Source organism: Meleagris gallopavo, chromosome 16, assembly GCF_000146605.3.
Source record: "Meleagris gallopavo isolate NT-WF06-2002-E0010 breed Aviagen turkey brand Nicholas breeding stock chromosome 16, Turkey_5.1, whole genome shotgun sequence".
NCBI classification, from domain to species: Eukaryota; Metazoa; Chordata; class Aves; order Galliformes; family Phasianidae; genus Meleagris; species Meleagris gallopavo.
This window is the reverse complement of record NC_015026.2, coordinates 6821367-6839002: the sequence shown is the minus strand read 5'-3', so window position 1 is coordinate 6839002 and position 17636 is coordinate 6821367. Positions and strand designations below refer to the sequence as shown.

At 52.8% G+C, this 17636-nt stretch overlaps 1 protein-coding gene across 1 annotated transcript in view; it reads right to left on the bottom strand.

Moving 5' to 3' along the window:
* Positions 1-17636, bottom strand: part of PRKCB (protein kinase C beta) — a 77732-nt gene that overhangs the window by 59754 nt on the left and 342 nt on the right. Inside the window, exon 2 of the mRNA XM_031555781.1 lies at positions 17545-17576. Coding sequence (XP_031411641.1) covers positions 17545-17576 — 32 coding nt within the window. The remainder of the gene's footprint in view (positions 1-17544; positions 17577-17636) is intronic.

Here is a 17636-nt window from a genome sequence, read left to right as displayed (position 1 = left end):
GCAGAGCTTGGCTTTGATGGTACTCCTGCAGAGCGTCCCTTCCATCCCACTCTCAGCTGTGCCATGCCTGCAACACCACCTGAGCTGTGCAGGGCACCCTGCCACGCACCCCTGCACCCACACTGCAGGAAAGGCAAAAACTTCCCCAACGCTGCCTCGTGCAGCGGCATCCTGGGTGTCCCTGTGTGAGAAACGATGCTTCTGGGAGCAAAGGGCTGCATAGAACTGTGGGTGCTTGGGGACGAGGAGCACCCAGGTACCCGCAGCAGCCAGGTGAGGCCCCAAATACTGCTGCAGACACCTAGCTGTGCGTGCTGGGAGGGCTCTGGGTCCTTCCAACCAGACTGTTTCCGAGCCCTCCCCTCGCGCTGCCTTCCAACCCTACCAACACCAAGTAGTGCCAGCCCTTCCCAGCTCATCATCCCACAACCTGCTTGCTGTAGGGCCAGGCTGTGGCCCCAGCACTCCACAGCACCCCCAGCACCACGGTGCTGGCTCTGCCCCGCTGATGGGTCTTGGGCTCAGCCTCAGAGATCGGCAGCTGCCTGGAGGCGGCTTTCCATGCCTGATGTAGTAATAAATATTTGGAAGGATTTGTTATTTTGCATAAACAGTAGCAGCATATTGCACAGGCTCAGCTGAAGAGCTGCTCCTTGCTGCCAGGCTCCCAGAGCCTGCTCAACCCCAGCACCCGGATTGCTGCTGGTGATGCCAGGCTCAGCCCAGGCTGCACATCCTGCCTGGTTCGCAAGGGACCCTGCACACAGCTTTCCAAACCAGAAGCAGTACGGTCCCTCAGCAACATCCCGCACAGCACACAGGCTATTTATCTTGGAACCAATGCAGGCTGAAGCTACAGAAAAGGAATCAGGTTCAGCCTAGGACAGCAGATTCATTTGCCAGCCACCCCCAGGGAAGCACTTCTCTGCCCTTCAGACTCCAGAGCATGAAACACACACCCACCAAAAGGTGTTTCCCAAAAAAATTTGTCTGTTCCACACTCTGCCAGGATTTTAATTCGCTGCAAATGCAGTTCTCAAGCAGAGTGTACGTAGATGGCAGAGGCCGATCCTCATTGCACATTCTTCTGCTACATCACCACTCCTCTCAGCACCTCCACGATCTTCCTCCTCTGTCACCACTAAGCAGCCCTGCTCAGCAGCAGCCCAACATCATCCCCACCAACCTCCGCAACATCCATAATAATTAGGTTAGAATTCTATTTCATTACAGCATTGTTCTGGATGGCAAAGGCTGAACACAGAATAACCCTCTGGCTGATGGGATCTTTTCTCCTGCAGCATCTCTAGGTGGGTGGCTGCCACCAAGGGGATGGGGCCGCAGGGCTCCAGCTGTGCCCAGGCATTGCCCAGCCACACCACTGCCATGGAGCCAGAAAACAGGAGCCAGCTCCCAGGATCAAAGCACTACGAGTTCTCAGAAGTAGAGATGAATCCCTCTTTCAGTGTTATTCCTCTGAAGTTGTAATAGCCGCTCAAGTGTGCCAAGTTCAAGAAGCGGCCAAATTATTTTCAGTTTGGCTGATGTATCTGAGGAACAATTCCTGTGAAGCTGCTCGCTCCATTATCAGAGCAGAATTTGGCCTATATAGGATCCCGCTGCTCCTTGCACAAGCTGCTGACAGTCCCTCTCGGGAGCAAGGAACATTCTGGACAATGCATGTTAAAACCCCTACCTAATGTAAAGGAACAGCCAGCACTGTGATCACCATCTTCACTTTCACCCAACCTTAGGTCTAGCAATGAATCATTTCATCTTATTTGTAGTGCCGTCCCACCATGCAGAACAGAGGCACTGTCCCAGTGACAGCCCAGAGCTTTTCCATCTCCTGCACCCACTGGGCGCTGGGGCTGGGCACTGCCACGAGAGCCTGCAGAGGGTGGTGCATTACGTGGCTCCATAGGGTGCAGCACTCAAAGAGTGCCCCACCTCAGCTTGGGTATTGTAAAAATTTCCTCTCTGAAAGAGAAAGAGCAGTTGGGCACTGGCACTGCTGCTACAGAGGTGGTGGGGCCACCGTCCCTGGAGGTGTTCCAGAGCTGTGGAGATGTGGAACTGAGGGATGCAGTCGGTGGGCACAGTGGGATGGGGTAGGGTTGGGCTCGAGGGTCTCGAAGGTCTTTTCCAACCTTAACGGTTCTGTGATTCTGTACTTGTCACCTGTGTGCTACAAAGACAGCACTCCCACCTCTGGTGGTTCTAAAGAAAACCATCCCAAATACCGATTGATGTAAGATTGGAAGCCAAAGCATTCTCTATGGCAACCCGAAAGGTCTCAATTATCCATGCAGGTGGCATTGAGAGCAGCCCTGAGGCACAGGGCTGGTAAACTCAGCCGTTGATAGGAGGCATTGAGGAAGAATTCTCATTCAACCCTCGAGAGTTGAGGCAGCTCTTTCATTAGTGAAAGATATTCTTGAGCTCCCTGCACAATCGGGAAGACCATTATATGCACAACTTAAACCCATCTGAGTGTCTTAACCGGTGGGGAGCAGGGAGGAGAAGAAAGAATTAAATCCGCATTCAAACACAAGAAAGCCCGTTCCCGTAGCAACAGCAGCATTTGTGGAGGGCTCTCAGACACAGAGGTATTTGGCACATGGATTTCTGCCCATCTCTATCACTTGCAGGACGTGACAAGGAGAGGTGCAGGCCCACATTGCCCTGCGCTTCGGGGTGGCTGAGAACCAGGGCAGGGCTCCAAGAGAGGGCTCCATAGATAACCATGTGCTGGGCTCCCCTGATAGAAGCACCCATCCCGCAGCAGCACTGTGCACCCACTCCATGTCCTCGTGGCATTGCACCAACTCAAGGTGACCACTGAGCACAAGCACGTCTTCTCTTGCACGTCACCACGCAGAGGCTACATGGCAGCCTCAGAGCATTACTGTGGGGAAATGAAGGGTCTTGTAGGGTACTGCCAGACTGCAGGGAGAGGCTCTGTGCAGCCCCAGCCTGGAAGAAACCACCCACGCACCACCAATACCTACAAGAAAACAAGTAAAATCTGCATGTTTTACTACCTGTCTCCAGCAGTGAGTCTGCAGTGAGGATGACTTTAAGCAAGAGAAAAAGAAAAAAAAAAAAATACTCGAAAGAGCAAGCAGGAGGGAAAGCTACCATGCTGCTGTGGGCTGCACCAAAACTTCCTCTCCACGGCAGCGCAGCGACCCAACTGCCTTAATGGGGTCCCCCCAGGAGCCACTGCTCAGCTCATGCACAGAAGCTCCACAAACCAACTTCACGCCTGGTGCAGAACAGCTTCACACCCAGTGCCTGGGGCTGCACCAGAGCATCACGGGGAGGGCACGGCCCCAGGGGAGAACTGCAGACCTTAGCAGTTGAGGGGAACAGGCACAGGTGAGGGAAGGGGAAGCAGCAAAGACCAGCAGAGCTCAGCTGTTATGGGGCTGCAGCTCCTGAGTGCTGCAGGGCTGTACCTTCTGCACCTGCTCAGCACCACCAGCAGAAAGATGGGGGATCAAGGCTGTGCACGGAGCATGGCAGCGTCTGAGCAGCGTCCTCTGCTGGGACTAGGGGCAGATATGCTGCTCTCATGTCCAAGGGAGGATAGATCAAGCAGAAGCAGAGCAAAGCACAGGAGTGCACGCTGGGTACCAGCAGCTTCCCTGTCTGCAGCCTTCACACCAAAGAGCAGAGCACAGCTCCAGCCAGGAACCCTGTGCTGTGGCATGGCACTGAGGGCCTCTGCCAAGGGAGAAATCCTAGCTGCTTGGCAAAGGAAAAGCCAGGGACAACACCCACAGAGGGACAAAGACTAAGCATATGCCAGCTGCTCCATCTCACAGCAGGACTTCCAGGAGCAGAGTGCCTGTGGTGATTTGACTCCATATGGCACAGCCCCTCGGTACCAGGACGAGCGGGACACACTGCCACCCCCAAGCACTGCTCATGCTCACAATGGTTAGTGAGAACCTTTGGGCTTCAGAAATAACTTGGGGAAGTGATACTACAGATTGTACCCAGGCACACACTGCACTCGCTGTTCTCCCATGAGAAGAGCAAAGGGACAGTGCCAGTCTCTGCTGGAGCTCCAACAGCTGCTGTCCATGAGACCCCTCCACACTGCCTCAAGCACAGCCTGGTCTCAGCTTCCCCAAAAACACTCCCCCGAAAGTGGACCCACACACTAGAGGAACAAACTGCACCATGGCTGTGCAATGCTATCTTCCCTCAGTTTATTTTCTGTTCTTCTGCCTTGATATGAAGTCATGTGTTTGAGTTATCAGAGAGCTGGAAGTGAGTCAGCACAGCAAACCACAGCCTAAGAATGTAACTAATTAAAACTATTCACTCAAGCCAGCATGCTCCAAAATACTCAAGACCCTAAACAAAGCCAAATGCATCAGTTGGGATGCAGCAAGAAGCCCCAGTCTGCAGCTCCTGCCCTCTGCAGCAGGTTGCTGTAGGAAGCAGTCTCACTTCAATACAACACTCAGGACTTTGCTATGGGGGACCATGTTCCTCAATGGAGATGAATATTGTGAGCTTTGCTCCAGCCTGTGCGGCTGCAGAACTCACACAATGTGTAGGGATGGCACCTGCTGCCCAAATCCAGGGGTCAGAACAGGGCTTGTTACTCCCCAAACCCACCAGACATGGGGCAGGGCAACAAAGAGAAGCAGCAGCTTTTCACTGCTTGTGTGAATAAAAAGCATTTAGTTAAAAAACCCTCTACAGCAGAGAATGCTTTCTTTACACAATGCAGATGAAGTATGAGAGCACGAAGAGAGCCCAGCAATAGACAGGGCTGCAGCAGTGCAGGGCAGTGGCAGCCTCCAGCACAGCCCTGCAGGGCAGATGCTATCTGAGCCCAATGCACACGATAATGGGGAGCGATGCAGAATGCTGACTTGTGAGAACGGAACTTTAACAGCAAAGAAACATCACACACAGATGCTGAGTGCTCCCACATCATTCATCTCCCTCCCAGTCAAGGGATGAAGCGAAAGATCCAAGGCCCTATAATGAATCTATTATTTAAGCATGCAGTAAGACCTGGCTTATGGTAATAAACTTTGACATTAGCTGACTAACCATCCAGCAATGAGCTCTACAAAAAATAATGTCAGACAATTAAACGGGATTTCTAAAAATAGCCCACTCGACCTGCCGCCACCACCAGCCCAGCTTTCCCTGCAGGGGAGCTGCTGAAGTGGTGTCAAACCTCAAAGTATTTCAGCTTGCAACTGAAGCAGTGCAGTTTCTGCAGGTGACCCACCCCTTCCTCAATCCAGATTGCTCAAATCTTCACAGAAAGAAATGTCGCCACGTGGCAGGCCAGAAACAGAGAGAAATAGATATTGATTGCAATAACAGCAGAAGCACCAGGAAAGGCTGCAACAAGAACAGGACTGAGGCAGCTGGAGCCTGCATATGAGATGCGCTCACCCCAGGGGGGAGCTGCAACAGGACGAGGAACTGGAAACTTCTGGGGTTGGGCTGTCAGTGTTCCCCATCGATTCCTGCAGCACCAACGGTGCCTGGTGCATCTTGAGTTGGGCTGCAGGACAGCTGCACTCCATGCACATTGCATTGCTGTCACCTGTCAGGATGCTGAGAGTCAGGATCACCTCTGGAAGCCTCGTGCAATGGGTACCATTGCCTCGGGTTTTGCCACTTGTGATTGTGTTGCTTCAGGCAGGAGGCAGCACGCAGGGCTCTGGGCTTGCACTAAAAGGAAAGTGAGCTCTGAGCCTGGTGCTATGTGGGTGCTGCTGGATTGTAAGGGCTGACGGAGCACCACATGCATCATGGATGGGATCACGCTGAATTAGAGCAGGCAGACAAGTGCACAGTGCTGCAGATGGGCACCATAGTCCATAAGAGCAGAAGTAGAAGCCCAGGCTCTGGACAGGACTCAGAACACAGTGCTGCAGCACAGTGGGAGGTGACATGGGCCAGCTGAGCTGTGCAGCCAGGGAATATGCTAAAAAACCCTCCCAGTACCACTGCAAGGCAGCACACTCCATCAATGCTGCAAGGGGAAGGCAGAAAGGTACGTCTTGCCTGAGGTGATGGACAGCAGTGAACAGCTGAGGACTGCCAGGCTATGGAGAACAGTACGGGGGACCTCACAGGGGACAGCAGCAGCACCTGTGCTCTTCCCTCATCTCTTTCATGCAAGCAGGGCAACGTCACATCCCTCATCTCCCCCTGAAATCACCAATATGACAATGGTAGGACGTTACGTGACAGCGCAGCTGAGATCTGTGCCTCAGAAGTGGGACAGTGCAGGAGTACCAGGCAGACAGCACCAGGCTCCAGTCCACACCTGAGCTATCGGGGATGCCAGGCACGAGGCTCCCCAACAGAACTGCTCCTCTCTGTACAATGGGTTGGCAGTTCCCATACAGCAGGGCTGGACAGCAAATAAAACCCAAACAGGACAAGAGCTGAATGTGCAATGACCCAATCAATGGGAACAGCTGCCTCGACTGGCAACAGTCTGCAAAAGGCTATTGCAGACCCCACAGTCTCTGCAGCAATGGGAAGCAAGAGACACATTCTTTGTCAGCATCCATCGGCCCTCACGTAGGAAAAGTGCATTAAAACCAACAGGAGGGCACTGCAGACACTTCACCTCCTTCACTATAACCTAGCAGCTATGCAGCAGCTGCCTCAGCACAGATGCACACATGACCTCTGCTGCCCTGCAGGGCCACATCCTTACTCCGGAAGCTTCATGAACCATTGGGAATAAAAGCAACAGCATGACCCAGCACTCCTGGAAGGTCTCCTGAGTCCCGTGGTGGGCAGTAGCAGCTGGGCAAAAACATGGGCCATCTCCATAGCCAGGTCACGGACCAGAGAGTGACTGCCTCATGGCGCTGCTCCATAGGATACAGCCCCACAGCATGCTCACTCACTGTCACTCCTAAAGGCAAAAGCTTTAGCGCCCCATACAAGTCAGCAGCGAGCTGACAGCTATTATTTTAGGAGTCTCCATCTGGACCCATTGCAGCATCTTGCAGCTCTAATTTAGGGCACAGAAGGACGCAGGAATGGCTGCGCCTCCATCCCGGCCCCACGGAGCACTGCGGGGCTGCGGCACACACGTGGCTGCGGGAGGGTGGAAAGCAATGACGGCACGCGTCCCCTGAGTGCCCTTGGGGAATTCGCTGCTTTACAGGTGGTGGGAAATGCACTTTGTGCAAAGAAAGGAGCACCTTGGGGAGATGCCTTCAGTCACTGCAGTGGGAGAAAGCGCCTCATGCTGCGAGGCCATGCTGCATGCACAGTCACATCTCAGAGGTGCGCAGCACAAGAGAAAAGCATTGATGTGGGACTCCTGCCCACCAAAGCAGCTGGACCAGCAGCTCCAAGCACTGTACCCAACAGCCTGGAGTAGTTTTACCCCCATACAGGATTATGGCTGCATCCCATGCCCACAGCACTTTCCCTGGCACAAGGAGGAATGCAGAACTCCCCCATGCCTCGCACCCCTCTTCTTCCCCCTTGGGAAGTTACCAGCCCAACCATGTTATTTTGAACCTCTCTAAGCACTGACAGAACACTGGTTGCTCACATGATTTTCCTCTGGCATTTTCAAGAAGTACTCTTGTTTCACTCTGACATGGTGGAAGGGAAATTGCAGCTGAGCAGTGAGAAGGGAGGAACTTGCAACAGAGCTGCTGGGGTGATGGGTGCAGGAGTGGGACGGGCAGTGAGCCCCCGCCAGCCCTAGGAACTGCTCTGTGGGTGGGCAGCAACCCGCCTTCCTCCCCCCTTAGAAATAGGAAGCACCTTCCAACCCCTTCAGCTGGGCCCAGGGAAAGGGGAAGAAGATTTGAGTTACAGAATTGCTAATTTATGGGGGATTACCGAGAGGAACCCTGAAACCCAAAGAACACAACAGAGCTGACAAAATACCAGAGTTGGCACAGAAGGGGTGGGCAGGAACCAACCGGGACCTGACTGTTCTGTAGCAAGAGACAGAGGCAGGGACAGCATGCAGGTCTGCGCCACCCTCAGCCAGGAACACGGCACCAGCATATGGCTACACAGCTCCTTTTTCTGGCTCTACAGAGAAGCATCTAATGGCAATTCATAAGTAACTACTGGATTCAGTATTCCTTTACAAGAATCACAGCCTTATAATTTCTGCAATTAGAAAGGGAGTTCTTCTTCAGTGATCTAAAATAGAAGTTTTTGTCACAAATTACTGGCTTTCACTCCCCTCATACCTGAGCTTAAACTGAAACTTAAATGGAAATTTACAGGAGAAGCAGAAAGTGAGTCAGTCTGCCCTTCGCAATAGTCATTTATTTTCATCCTCCTGGACTCAGATAATAGTAACAGCAGAGATAATCGCCTTCTTCAGAATTCCCTGCAAGATGGGGAGTGGGCTCTGCACACACTGTGCAGCAGTGCTGCCCCAGGACCCAGCAGGAAAGGGCATTGCTGTGCTGCGCTGCTCACACTGCTGTTACCCCACACCTCCTACCCACACAGCAGCTCGGCGAGGAGGCTGAGGCAGATCCCGAAGGTCCCCTCCCGGAGCCATCAGCTCATGGCCACGAGCTCCTCTCTTTGTGCTGCCAGCGCTCCACGAGCAGACTGCACAGCAGGAGCAGGTTCACAGAGCGCATCTCAAGGTGCTTCGCTGTCAACCAGCAGCAGAGTTGATTCTGAACTACGCTGCAAAGCCTCCCCCTGCCCTGACACATGCCTGCAAACGTTCGGATCAATAGGGGACTGCTGGTAGGGAGAGAAATGCTTTTAGGTATATAATAAGGAAGAATTTAATTCTGCTCCAAGGTTGGGAGAAGCAAGCCATTTATCACGCAGCGTCTGATGACAGCACTTGTCCACAGCCTGGATGAGAGCTCTTCCCTTACAGCAGAGAGAGAACGGCAAAACAAAGGAATTCAGACTGAATTGTTGAGCATTGAGACACATATTCTGATAGTTTCAGGGAAGGAAGAAATTTGAACTGCAGAGTTCGAAGTTATTTTAGCAAAGATTCTCCATAAACGTTTGGTACTGAACAAAAATGCAAATCTCCATCATGGTTTCCTAAGCAAATGAGCTATTGTTACTTTTTTTTTCAGTCCAGCAGCATCCTGCTCTGAAGACCTAATCGCAACACTACTGAGCAGGTGCTAATTACAGCCTCTCCCGCCAAAAGCTCAGTCCCAGAGCCTCCAAATGACCCAAGGAGAGAGACTTTATCCATCCCAGAAGGCACCAGGTCAATGGTTTTGCCATAACCTCTACCACAGCCACACAGCTGCCCACGCTGTGCCTGCTGCAGGCTGCCATCCTGGCACACACCCCACTGCCCTCAGCCACAAAGCATGAGGACAGGCTCAAGGACAACTCTCCCACCAGCATCCCGCTTCTGCAGGCTCTGCGCTGCAGCACCTGGCTCTGCTTCCACTGCATCTGTAAAACGGAATGCCCCTGAAACCAGGAGGGGATGGCATCAAGGAGGTCACACAGTGACAGGAAGGGACACAGTGCTGGGATCTGGGCAGCTCGAGGGATGGCTGCTGGGCCAAGGGATGACCGCGTCTGAGGCAGGGAGAGCCCCAGCAGAAGCACTGCGCTCAGCTCCTGGCTGCCATGAAGGTCACTTTGTCTCATCCGGGAGAGCTGCACGCTGCTGCCACAGCCCTACAAGCCTCATTTCCAGGAGCCTTTGGCCCTGAGGCACTTCTCCATCAAAAACAGATGAATAAGATACATTTGAAAGTTAATGGGCTGAGCTATTGGAGCCGGCCCTTAGTCGCACAATCACAGGGGTGAGCTCGGCTCTATGGCTGCTGCCCTGGGCAGGTGGGGGTGCATGGGGCTCTGCTCCAGCCCCCTGCTCTCCTCGCACAAAGACAGCTCCCATCCTTACAGCTGTGCTGGATCTTAGCACTCCCTGCTGCAACATCGGCTGATGCACAGAGAGCTCAGTTGCTGTTCCACCAGGCACCGCTGGAGCAGCCAACCTCTCCCCTGAGGGCATGCTCCTGGACAAGGAGCTGAAAGGTGGCAAGGAAGCACTAACCCAGCGGAAAGCTAACCTCTATCACGGTGAGGCACAGGTTGCAGCACAGCACAAATGGCTTCAAGAGCTCACACCAGCTCGAAAGGTTCTTTCAAGCCATGCACGAACATCCCTTCGGTGACAGTGTACCAACAGCACTGACAGCACCGGAGCTGCGGGAATGCAGAGCATGGCACTGCCTCACCTCCCACACGTGGGCAGGGACACAGACACATCCAGGGCTCGGCCCCCCGCTTCACCTCCTGGGCCACCCCCCTCTGCTCGGCTGCCCCAAGGCAGCACTGAGTTACAAACCATTTCCAAGTGTTCTTGAACTAAGCAAAAGCATTTAGCGTAACAAATGCAAAGGACGTATAAAACCTAAAAACAAATTACTCAGCCTCTTTGGGGAGGCACAATATTAACGATCTTGACAAGCCCCATCATTTCGCTTACGAGGCAGTGCTGGAGGTCCCAGCCAAGCAGCACACTACGATGGAACGAGCTCTGAATCAGCCTCTCCCCAAACCACGGCGCCGATAAAGGCGGCAGAGCTGGAGACGCGGTAAATAATGACTTTGCACTGCGTCAGGAGCTAATCCACTCAGTGATGCAAATTTCATCCGTGGGCCACTTCCCCCTCACTCCGGCTTCTCACTGATCTTCCAGAACAGCCTTCGGATGACTCCTGCCTTCGCGGCGATGTCACTAAGTTGCACTGAGCCATTCACCAGCGCCAGGACGACTTTCCCACCTCTTCACAGCCGCACGCTCTCATTCTTCGGCTATAATTAGAAACCATGAAAACGCTTTGTTCATGCGCTCAGGGTGGCAGCCCGGCGATGTGCTGGCTGTGCTGGCTGCTCGTTGTTCTCTCTGAAGGTGAAGCGATTCCTGCATGGCAACGGAGGGACCGATGGGCACAGAGACCGAGGCATCACGGTGTGATGAGGACAACTGAAGCTCAAACATAATCTGACTCCCAGCCATCCTGAGCAGCCAGTTGTTGCCACTGCCTAAAAGCCCATCTTGCTCTGAAGACCCTTTGCAGAGCTCCCCGGTTTTGACTTTACCTTCCCAGCCATCCCCACAAAGTAATCCATTTTTTCCACCTGCTTGGAGCGAGAAAGAGTTTATTCTTCTGAGGAATCAGCACCTCAAGACAAAAAGGAAAGTTTGCAGGTAGACTGCATATCTTAAAAAAAATAAATAATAAAAAAAAAATCCCCAAACCCACAGCTGGCTGTAATGGGAGCTGCACTGCAATGCACCTGAAGGCAGTGAGCCCCAGACCTGCAGGTGCTGTGATTTGTCACTGCTGGGCCCTTCAGCAAGCACTGCCGCACAGCCAGGGTCAGCAGAAAGCATCCTGCCTAGCACATTTAAACAAGATATATAAACCTGGCACAAACGCCAGACCAAATATGGAAGCAAACTGAGCTAAGGAGATGCAGCACCAATGTACTTGATGCCAAGTGCAGCAGTAAGGCTTGGGCCGCACTGCACTCATCCTGTGCCACAGACATTAAATTCTGGAAGCAAGAGGTTAATAGTTTACAGGTGCTCATCTCAAAGCAAGCAGACCCAGTAGAGTTCTGGAAGCACAGAACAAGCAGGGCAGCTCCGAGCAGTGCAGAAAGCAGCCCAGACTCTCAAAAGCCCTGGGCAGGGATGCAGCTAGGCTCCAGGTCAGCATCACCCAGACAGAGCCATGTGGCTAATGCCTGCACACTGCCCATTGGCTGCAAGCATCCCGACTGGGCTGCACATGCCTGCAGATCCATGTGTGGGGCAGCTCAGCTCAAGTGTACCCAGCGGCAAGAGAAAGCATCATGTCCTCATTAGCAGCAATTATCATCATCGAACAGGAGAGCAGCAATTGCTGCACCCCACGCCTGCCCAACCTTGGGCAGCTTCCAGGAGAGAGGCACTCAGTAAGCAACAAGAGGAGCTAACTGCCTTCCAGGAACCATTTCCCGGGAAGAGCAGCACCAAATTGCAGCTGAAGTGGCTGCAGGAACGGCCCTGAGGCGGTGTGCACTGCAGACCCACGTGCAGCCAGCAGCCACCCACCCCACAGCACCCCCACACTGAGAGGCTGAGCACAGGGAGCTGCAGGAAGACAGCTGCCACTGCTCTGCGCACACGTTTCCCATGGAGGGAAGTGGGATCAGCTGTCGGAAGCAATGGGGAGAGCAGAGTCACTGCACTGACCCCATCCGCGCCATTCGTGCTTCCTCTTGCAGCAACGAACAGCCATATAATCCTCAGAAGGAAGAAGACAGCTGCTGGTGAGTTGGTGGTTTAATTGCACAGAATTCAGGTGGCCAACTCAGAACATGTCGAGCTTATTTTACTTTCCAATGGAGAGCAAGGTTGAGAAATGCTGGCAGACCAGAAGAGAGCCCAGCAGCACTAACCCAGAGCAGCCACAGTTCCTGGAGCCCCCAGAGCAACTGCACATCACCTCCACGCATTGCCCAGCAGCATGCAGCCTTGGGGCCTCCTTCCTTCCCATGCCCCCACCCCTCTCTCCCAGGGCTCTGTGGATGAGATGATGACACTGTGAGCTGAACAAGGCGCTGCTCGTTCTGTTTCCTGTGGCACCGCTTGGAACAGGTCTGCCCTGCCCTCACCTCCTTCCTGCTGCAGGCAGCATGCCAAAGGCCATCAGACAGCAGTGAAGGATTTTGGCACTGGCAACACAGTGACACCAAAACATGGCAATGGGAGCCCAAGGCTGCACGCACCAGGACAGCTGTGTGCAGAGCCCTGCTGCTGTGGGTGCATTTGTTGCTGTTTGTTCCCAGCACTCTGCCTTCCATTGCAGCTCTTGAAGAAAACAAGGAACGCGCTGCCCAGAAAGCCCACGGCCACTCCTCTCCCGCAGGGAGCTCATTACTCACCTTTTCTAAATGGTTCTAATTGATGGACTTTTAGAATAATGATTCACGGAACCACGCTGGAGGAATTAATTGCGCAGCACCACACACCCCCTCCGCTCTGCGCTGCCCTTCAGCCCGCACCATGCAGCAATGGGAGCAGCCCACAGCTGGGCTCCAGCAGGTCCAGAGCCCTGCTGAGGGTGATGCGCAGGGCTAATCCCTTGCACAGCTACTTTCTGCAGGAAAAACACACCCAAACACTCCTCCTGGATGAAATCCCATCCCCTCTCTACCCTCACAAGCATCCCTCCTTGTTGCCACGCACGTTTGAGGCAGAACAGAAGACAGTACTCCAACATTTCCCTTCTGATTGTGCACTTTTAAATTACGTGTTGCAGGCAGTTCTACCCTGAACTAAATAACGGGCACAGTCAGAAGTTAATTTCTTAGTCATGGTGCTCACGCAACTTCTTTGCTGATAAATCTAAAGGGGGGCTGGACAGCACCAATGAGTATATCCAGCTTGATATTTTGCTCTACTCAAATGCCTTCAGAGGAGTGAGAGCCCTGCTTGCTGGCTGGGAGGGCAGCAGCACTGCCAAGGGCTGGTGGGACTCCTCAAGCTTGAGCTCCACCTCTGCACTCACAGAACCCACACTGAACTTGAAGAGGAGGGATGTAAGAGGAGCTGTACCTCCTGTCTCATGCCAAAAATCCAACATACTTGGTCTTGTTCTGCTTTGCGGCCCTGGCAATTTCCTCTCAGGAGTCCATCTGCAGAGATGGAGGCCCAGCAAAAACCTGCAGCTCGCTCCCCAGGAGGTGTCCCTGGGACAGGGGACCCACACACAGCCACACACGGCCACATGCTCAGCACCACCTCCAGGCACCAGCACCCCATGAGGCTGGAACAATTCACAGGATCGCGTGCAAACGAGCCAGCAGGCACACAGCAGAACTGATGCCATCTGCTGCGGGTCTCCTTAGGGACTGCCCAGGCACTGAATTCCCCCGGGAGGCTCAATTGCTGGAGCAGCACCATCACAGAGACTCAAATCCTTCACCAGAGCCCTGGGACCAACAGCTCCGCTTGCTGCAAACCTACGGTGCATGGAGCCATGGCTCAGAGCCCCCTGCCTGGCCCCATTCAGCAGAGATACCCCAGGAAGGAAGCTGACCACTTTGTCATCAAACTTTTAAGATCACTGTAGGATGACGGTTACCTTGGGAGATAAAGAAAAATCTACCATGCTAATTGCAAAGGGGGAGGGTGGAGAGAAACCACATCCACTGAGCAAAAAAAATGAACCCTTCGGTGCTGTAAGGAGACACTGACGGGGCTGAAGGTATCAGTGATCCCTGCTGAACCTGATAGCCGTGGGCCAGGCTCTGCAAGAGGCCTCTGCCAGCCCAGATTTCCTGCCCAAATAACTCCAAAAAGCAGCTGAGGAAGGAGGTATCCAGCACAGGAAAGAGCTGGATTAGGGAAATCAGCTCCATTCAGGCTGTAATGCTCATCTTAGAAGGAGCTCTGGTCACACAGACACAGTGTGAAGGGACACACACCTCCTATTTTCCCTGCCAGCTCAGTTTGATGCAGCCCTGCAGCAGCATTGATCACCTGGTACAACATGGGGGTCTGGTCTCACTTCCCCCCTCCCTCCCCACCACCCCCTGCACCATTGCCCACAGCCACAGAGCACTCCCCTCATCACAGACCACACTGCCATGTGCTGAAAATTGTACTACCACCAAGAGACACACAGAAACCCTCCAAAATTATGTTTCCAATTTCTGCTGCATTATATAATTAGCACCATTTGTGTCGCAAAAGTAATTGCAGTAACATTTTTAATTAGTCTATTTGAACACTAACATTTCTCCACTGTGCATAATATGTTGACACGAAATTACTGGGTTTGAGGCAACTCTGAATGATTGGAGTTTGTTTTGCTTTTGTTTCTCCCTTGCTTCACGCAGTCAATAGCGCACGGCCGATGAGATGAACCCAGCCCTGAGCTATGCTGGGTTTCACTGCAGTGGGTTTCACTTCCTTCTGGAGGGCAGCGAGGTGGGGGAGGAAGGGGGTTGTGACAGCTGAGAAATACATGAGAAACACTCCGGGAGGAGGTGAGCCCTGCCTGACACCCTCAGCAACTCAGGCTATGTAGTGAGCGTTGTACTGAGAGAATTGGTGTTGGAGGGCTGGGAGAAGAAGCTGTGGAAGAAGGATGTGCGTATGGGACCAAGTTTGGAAAGATTAAATTTGAAGGGTATCTTTGCTTACTGTGTCACTACTAGGGGAAGAAAGTGAACAATGTACCCAAAAAACTCACTGCAGGAGATCCAAGCACTCATTGCTGAATGGTGCCCTTTTTTTCCCCCCTTCTCTTCTTAAGGAACCAAGATCCTTCTTTCCAAGATCTTTCCTACTTTGTGCACGTGAAAGCAGTCTAACAGATGCAGGTTATTTTTGCTTGTAACTGAGAATCACATTACATGACTCCTCACCTCCCCATGAGCACCGCTTCCCAGGCTCTGGGTCAGGCACAGCCCAGCATCAACTGCAGCTGAGCAGACCCTGCTGACAGCACAGGTGCCTTCCTAATGCCTCCAGCACACCCAGCACTCCGACCTACAGAGCCTGAGAGCTGCTGGCCAACAGGAGAAAGGTGCCACAAGGATGGTAAACAGGAATATTAACAGAAAAGGAAATGCTAACAGAGGTAGCGGCTCTCAGAAGGAGACCGAGAACTCCATTCTTGACAGCTTCCAGAAACGTTCCCTTCAGATGTATGCAAGGATAAGAAGAAGATTGTATACAAGGATAAGGAGATTAGCAAGCAGTTAGGTGGCATTTGCAGTATCCATTAGTATTCCAAGCTACAATGAGTCAGTTTCTGCAAACTTCCTGCCAAAAGTCACAAGTAATGAGCTAATTAACAATCTAATTATTGCAAATGCCCTAGAAAGAAATCAGGGCACAGGTGAAAACCTACTTAAGCATGCAATAAGAAACAGCTTAGAAACAAGACAGGCATGTGCCTTAGCTATGTTTCCAGCCGTCCCTGCTAACAGTAGGATACAACAGTCGAGCAATTGTTAAAGTTGAATTAAAGCTGTTCTCATGTCTGTCATACCAGAATAACCTGGAAAGCAGTTTCTATGACAGAAGGACGTTACAGACCAGTCACACACTTTTGGCAGCATCACCGAGCACAGCAGCGCAATGGGAATCCTATGCTGTGATCACAGCCCTGCACCCTCCAGGAGGGCACAGGAGCTCTGTTCTGCCCCACGGCCAGGCACGGACAGTTGATGGCCAACAGCTGTGCACCAGCACCTCTGAGGCCGCCCTTATGGGTCCCATTTACTGCCTTTACACTAGAAAGGGATTTGATAACAAAAACCTTAAGAGTTAAGCCTCAAAGCAAGTGCAGGTTTCAGCAATAGTTCTCATCAGCTGAAAGATGCTTGAAAAGGTTCAAATGATCTGACACTGAATACTAGAGGAAGAATGGAGCAAACGACCATGAATTACATAGGAGAAAAGAACAAGCCCTGCCCCACCCTCAGATGACCCTCTGCCCCTCAGCCTTCTCTAGGGCACAGCAGATTTCAGAGCTGCTGTGTTTGTACAAATATGCCCACCAGCACACTGCACACGCCATAAGGAAAGGCGGAATTAAGGGCTAAGTAAGACTAGGAAGACCTACAGAAGTATAAGACGCACAGAACTCCTTCACGTAGCGCTGCTTCATTGCCTGTGTATGGAACCTCAGGTAGAGGGGAGCACTGCCCTGAGGAGCAGCAGCAGGACAGGTTGCAGCATTCCTCTGCACAAGCAGCCAGCATTTGGGGGGCTGAGGCAGACAGCAGCCTTGGTGGGTTGCCCAGGTCACCCAGGAGCACAAGGCACAAGCAAGGTGTGCCAAAATGAGCTGATACTGAGCTACTGAGTTAAACGGCGGTTTTATTCCTTATCTTGGCATTCAGCCTCCTGCCAAAACAAACCTTTACCCAGATCCTCACTAGAGCAAGATGACAGAGCCAGCAATTACAAGGCTGAGTCGTGAGCCCAGGGCTGTAACCCCACACAGGTGGGAGCTGCATCCCCTCCTCCTCTCCTTTGCTGGGGATCTCGTGACCTCACAACAAGAGCCAGGCAAAGGAGGGTTACCACAGCTTGATGTGCAAGGGCAGCCTAGAGAGCCCCTCCTGAACCCCAGCACTATCAGAACCAAGAACTCCACCTGTAGTAACCCAGCAGCTCTCACGGCACATTTTGCTGTAATGCCTCATTTTTCCCCAGCAACACAACGGAGCCATTGAAGTTCTTCAGCCCGCACAGCCACGGCCCCGCACTGCCGGGCCAGCCGCCCGTCTGCCATTACCAAACATCTACACATTAAATGCATTAAATGTATTAAAAACCATCGAACTCTGCCTTTTCTTTTTTTTAAAGGTGGGGGGGGATGCGAGGGGCGGGAGGAAGGGAGTGCCTATGCAGCCTTCTACACTCATTTTGGGGTGCCAAAACTAACGCACCGACCGTCTGCTCCACATTAGGGTATGAAAGGACGAAGCTGCTTCTCAGACCTGTCCCTTAGCCCCGCGGCCCCGATGCGCGACACTCACCTTGACACTGGAAGCCCTGCTTGCCGAAACCCCTGCGGGGAGAGAAAGAGAGAGAGAGAAAGGCTGAGCTCCGGCACCGGGAGGGAGGGGGG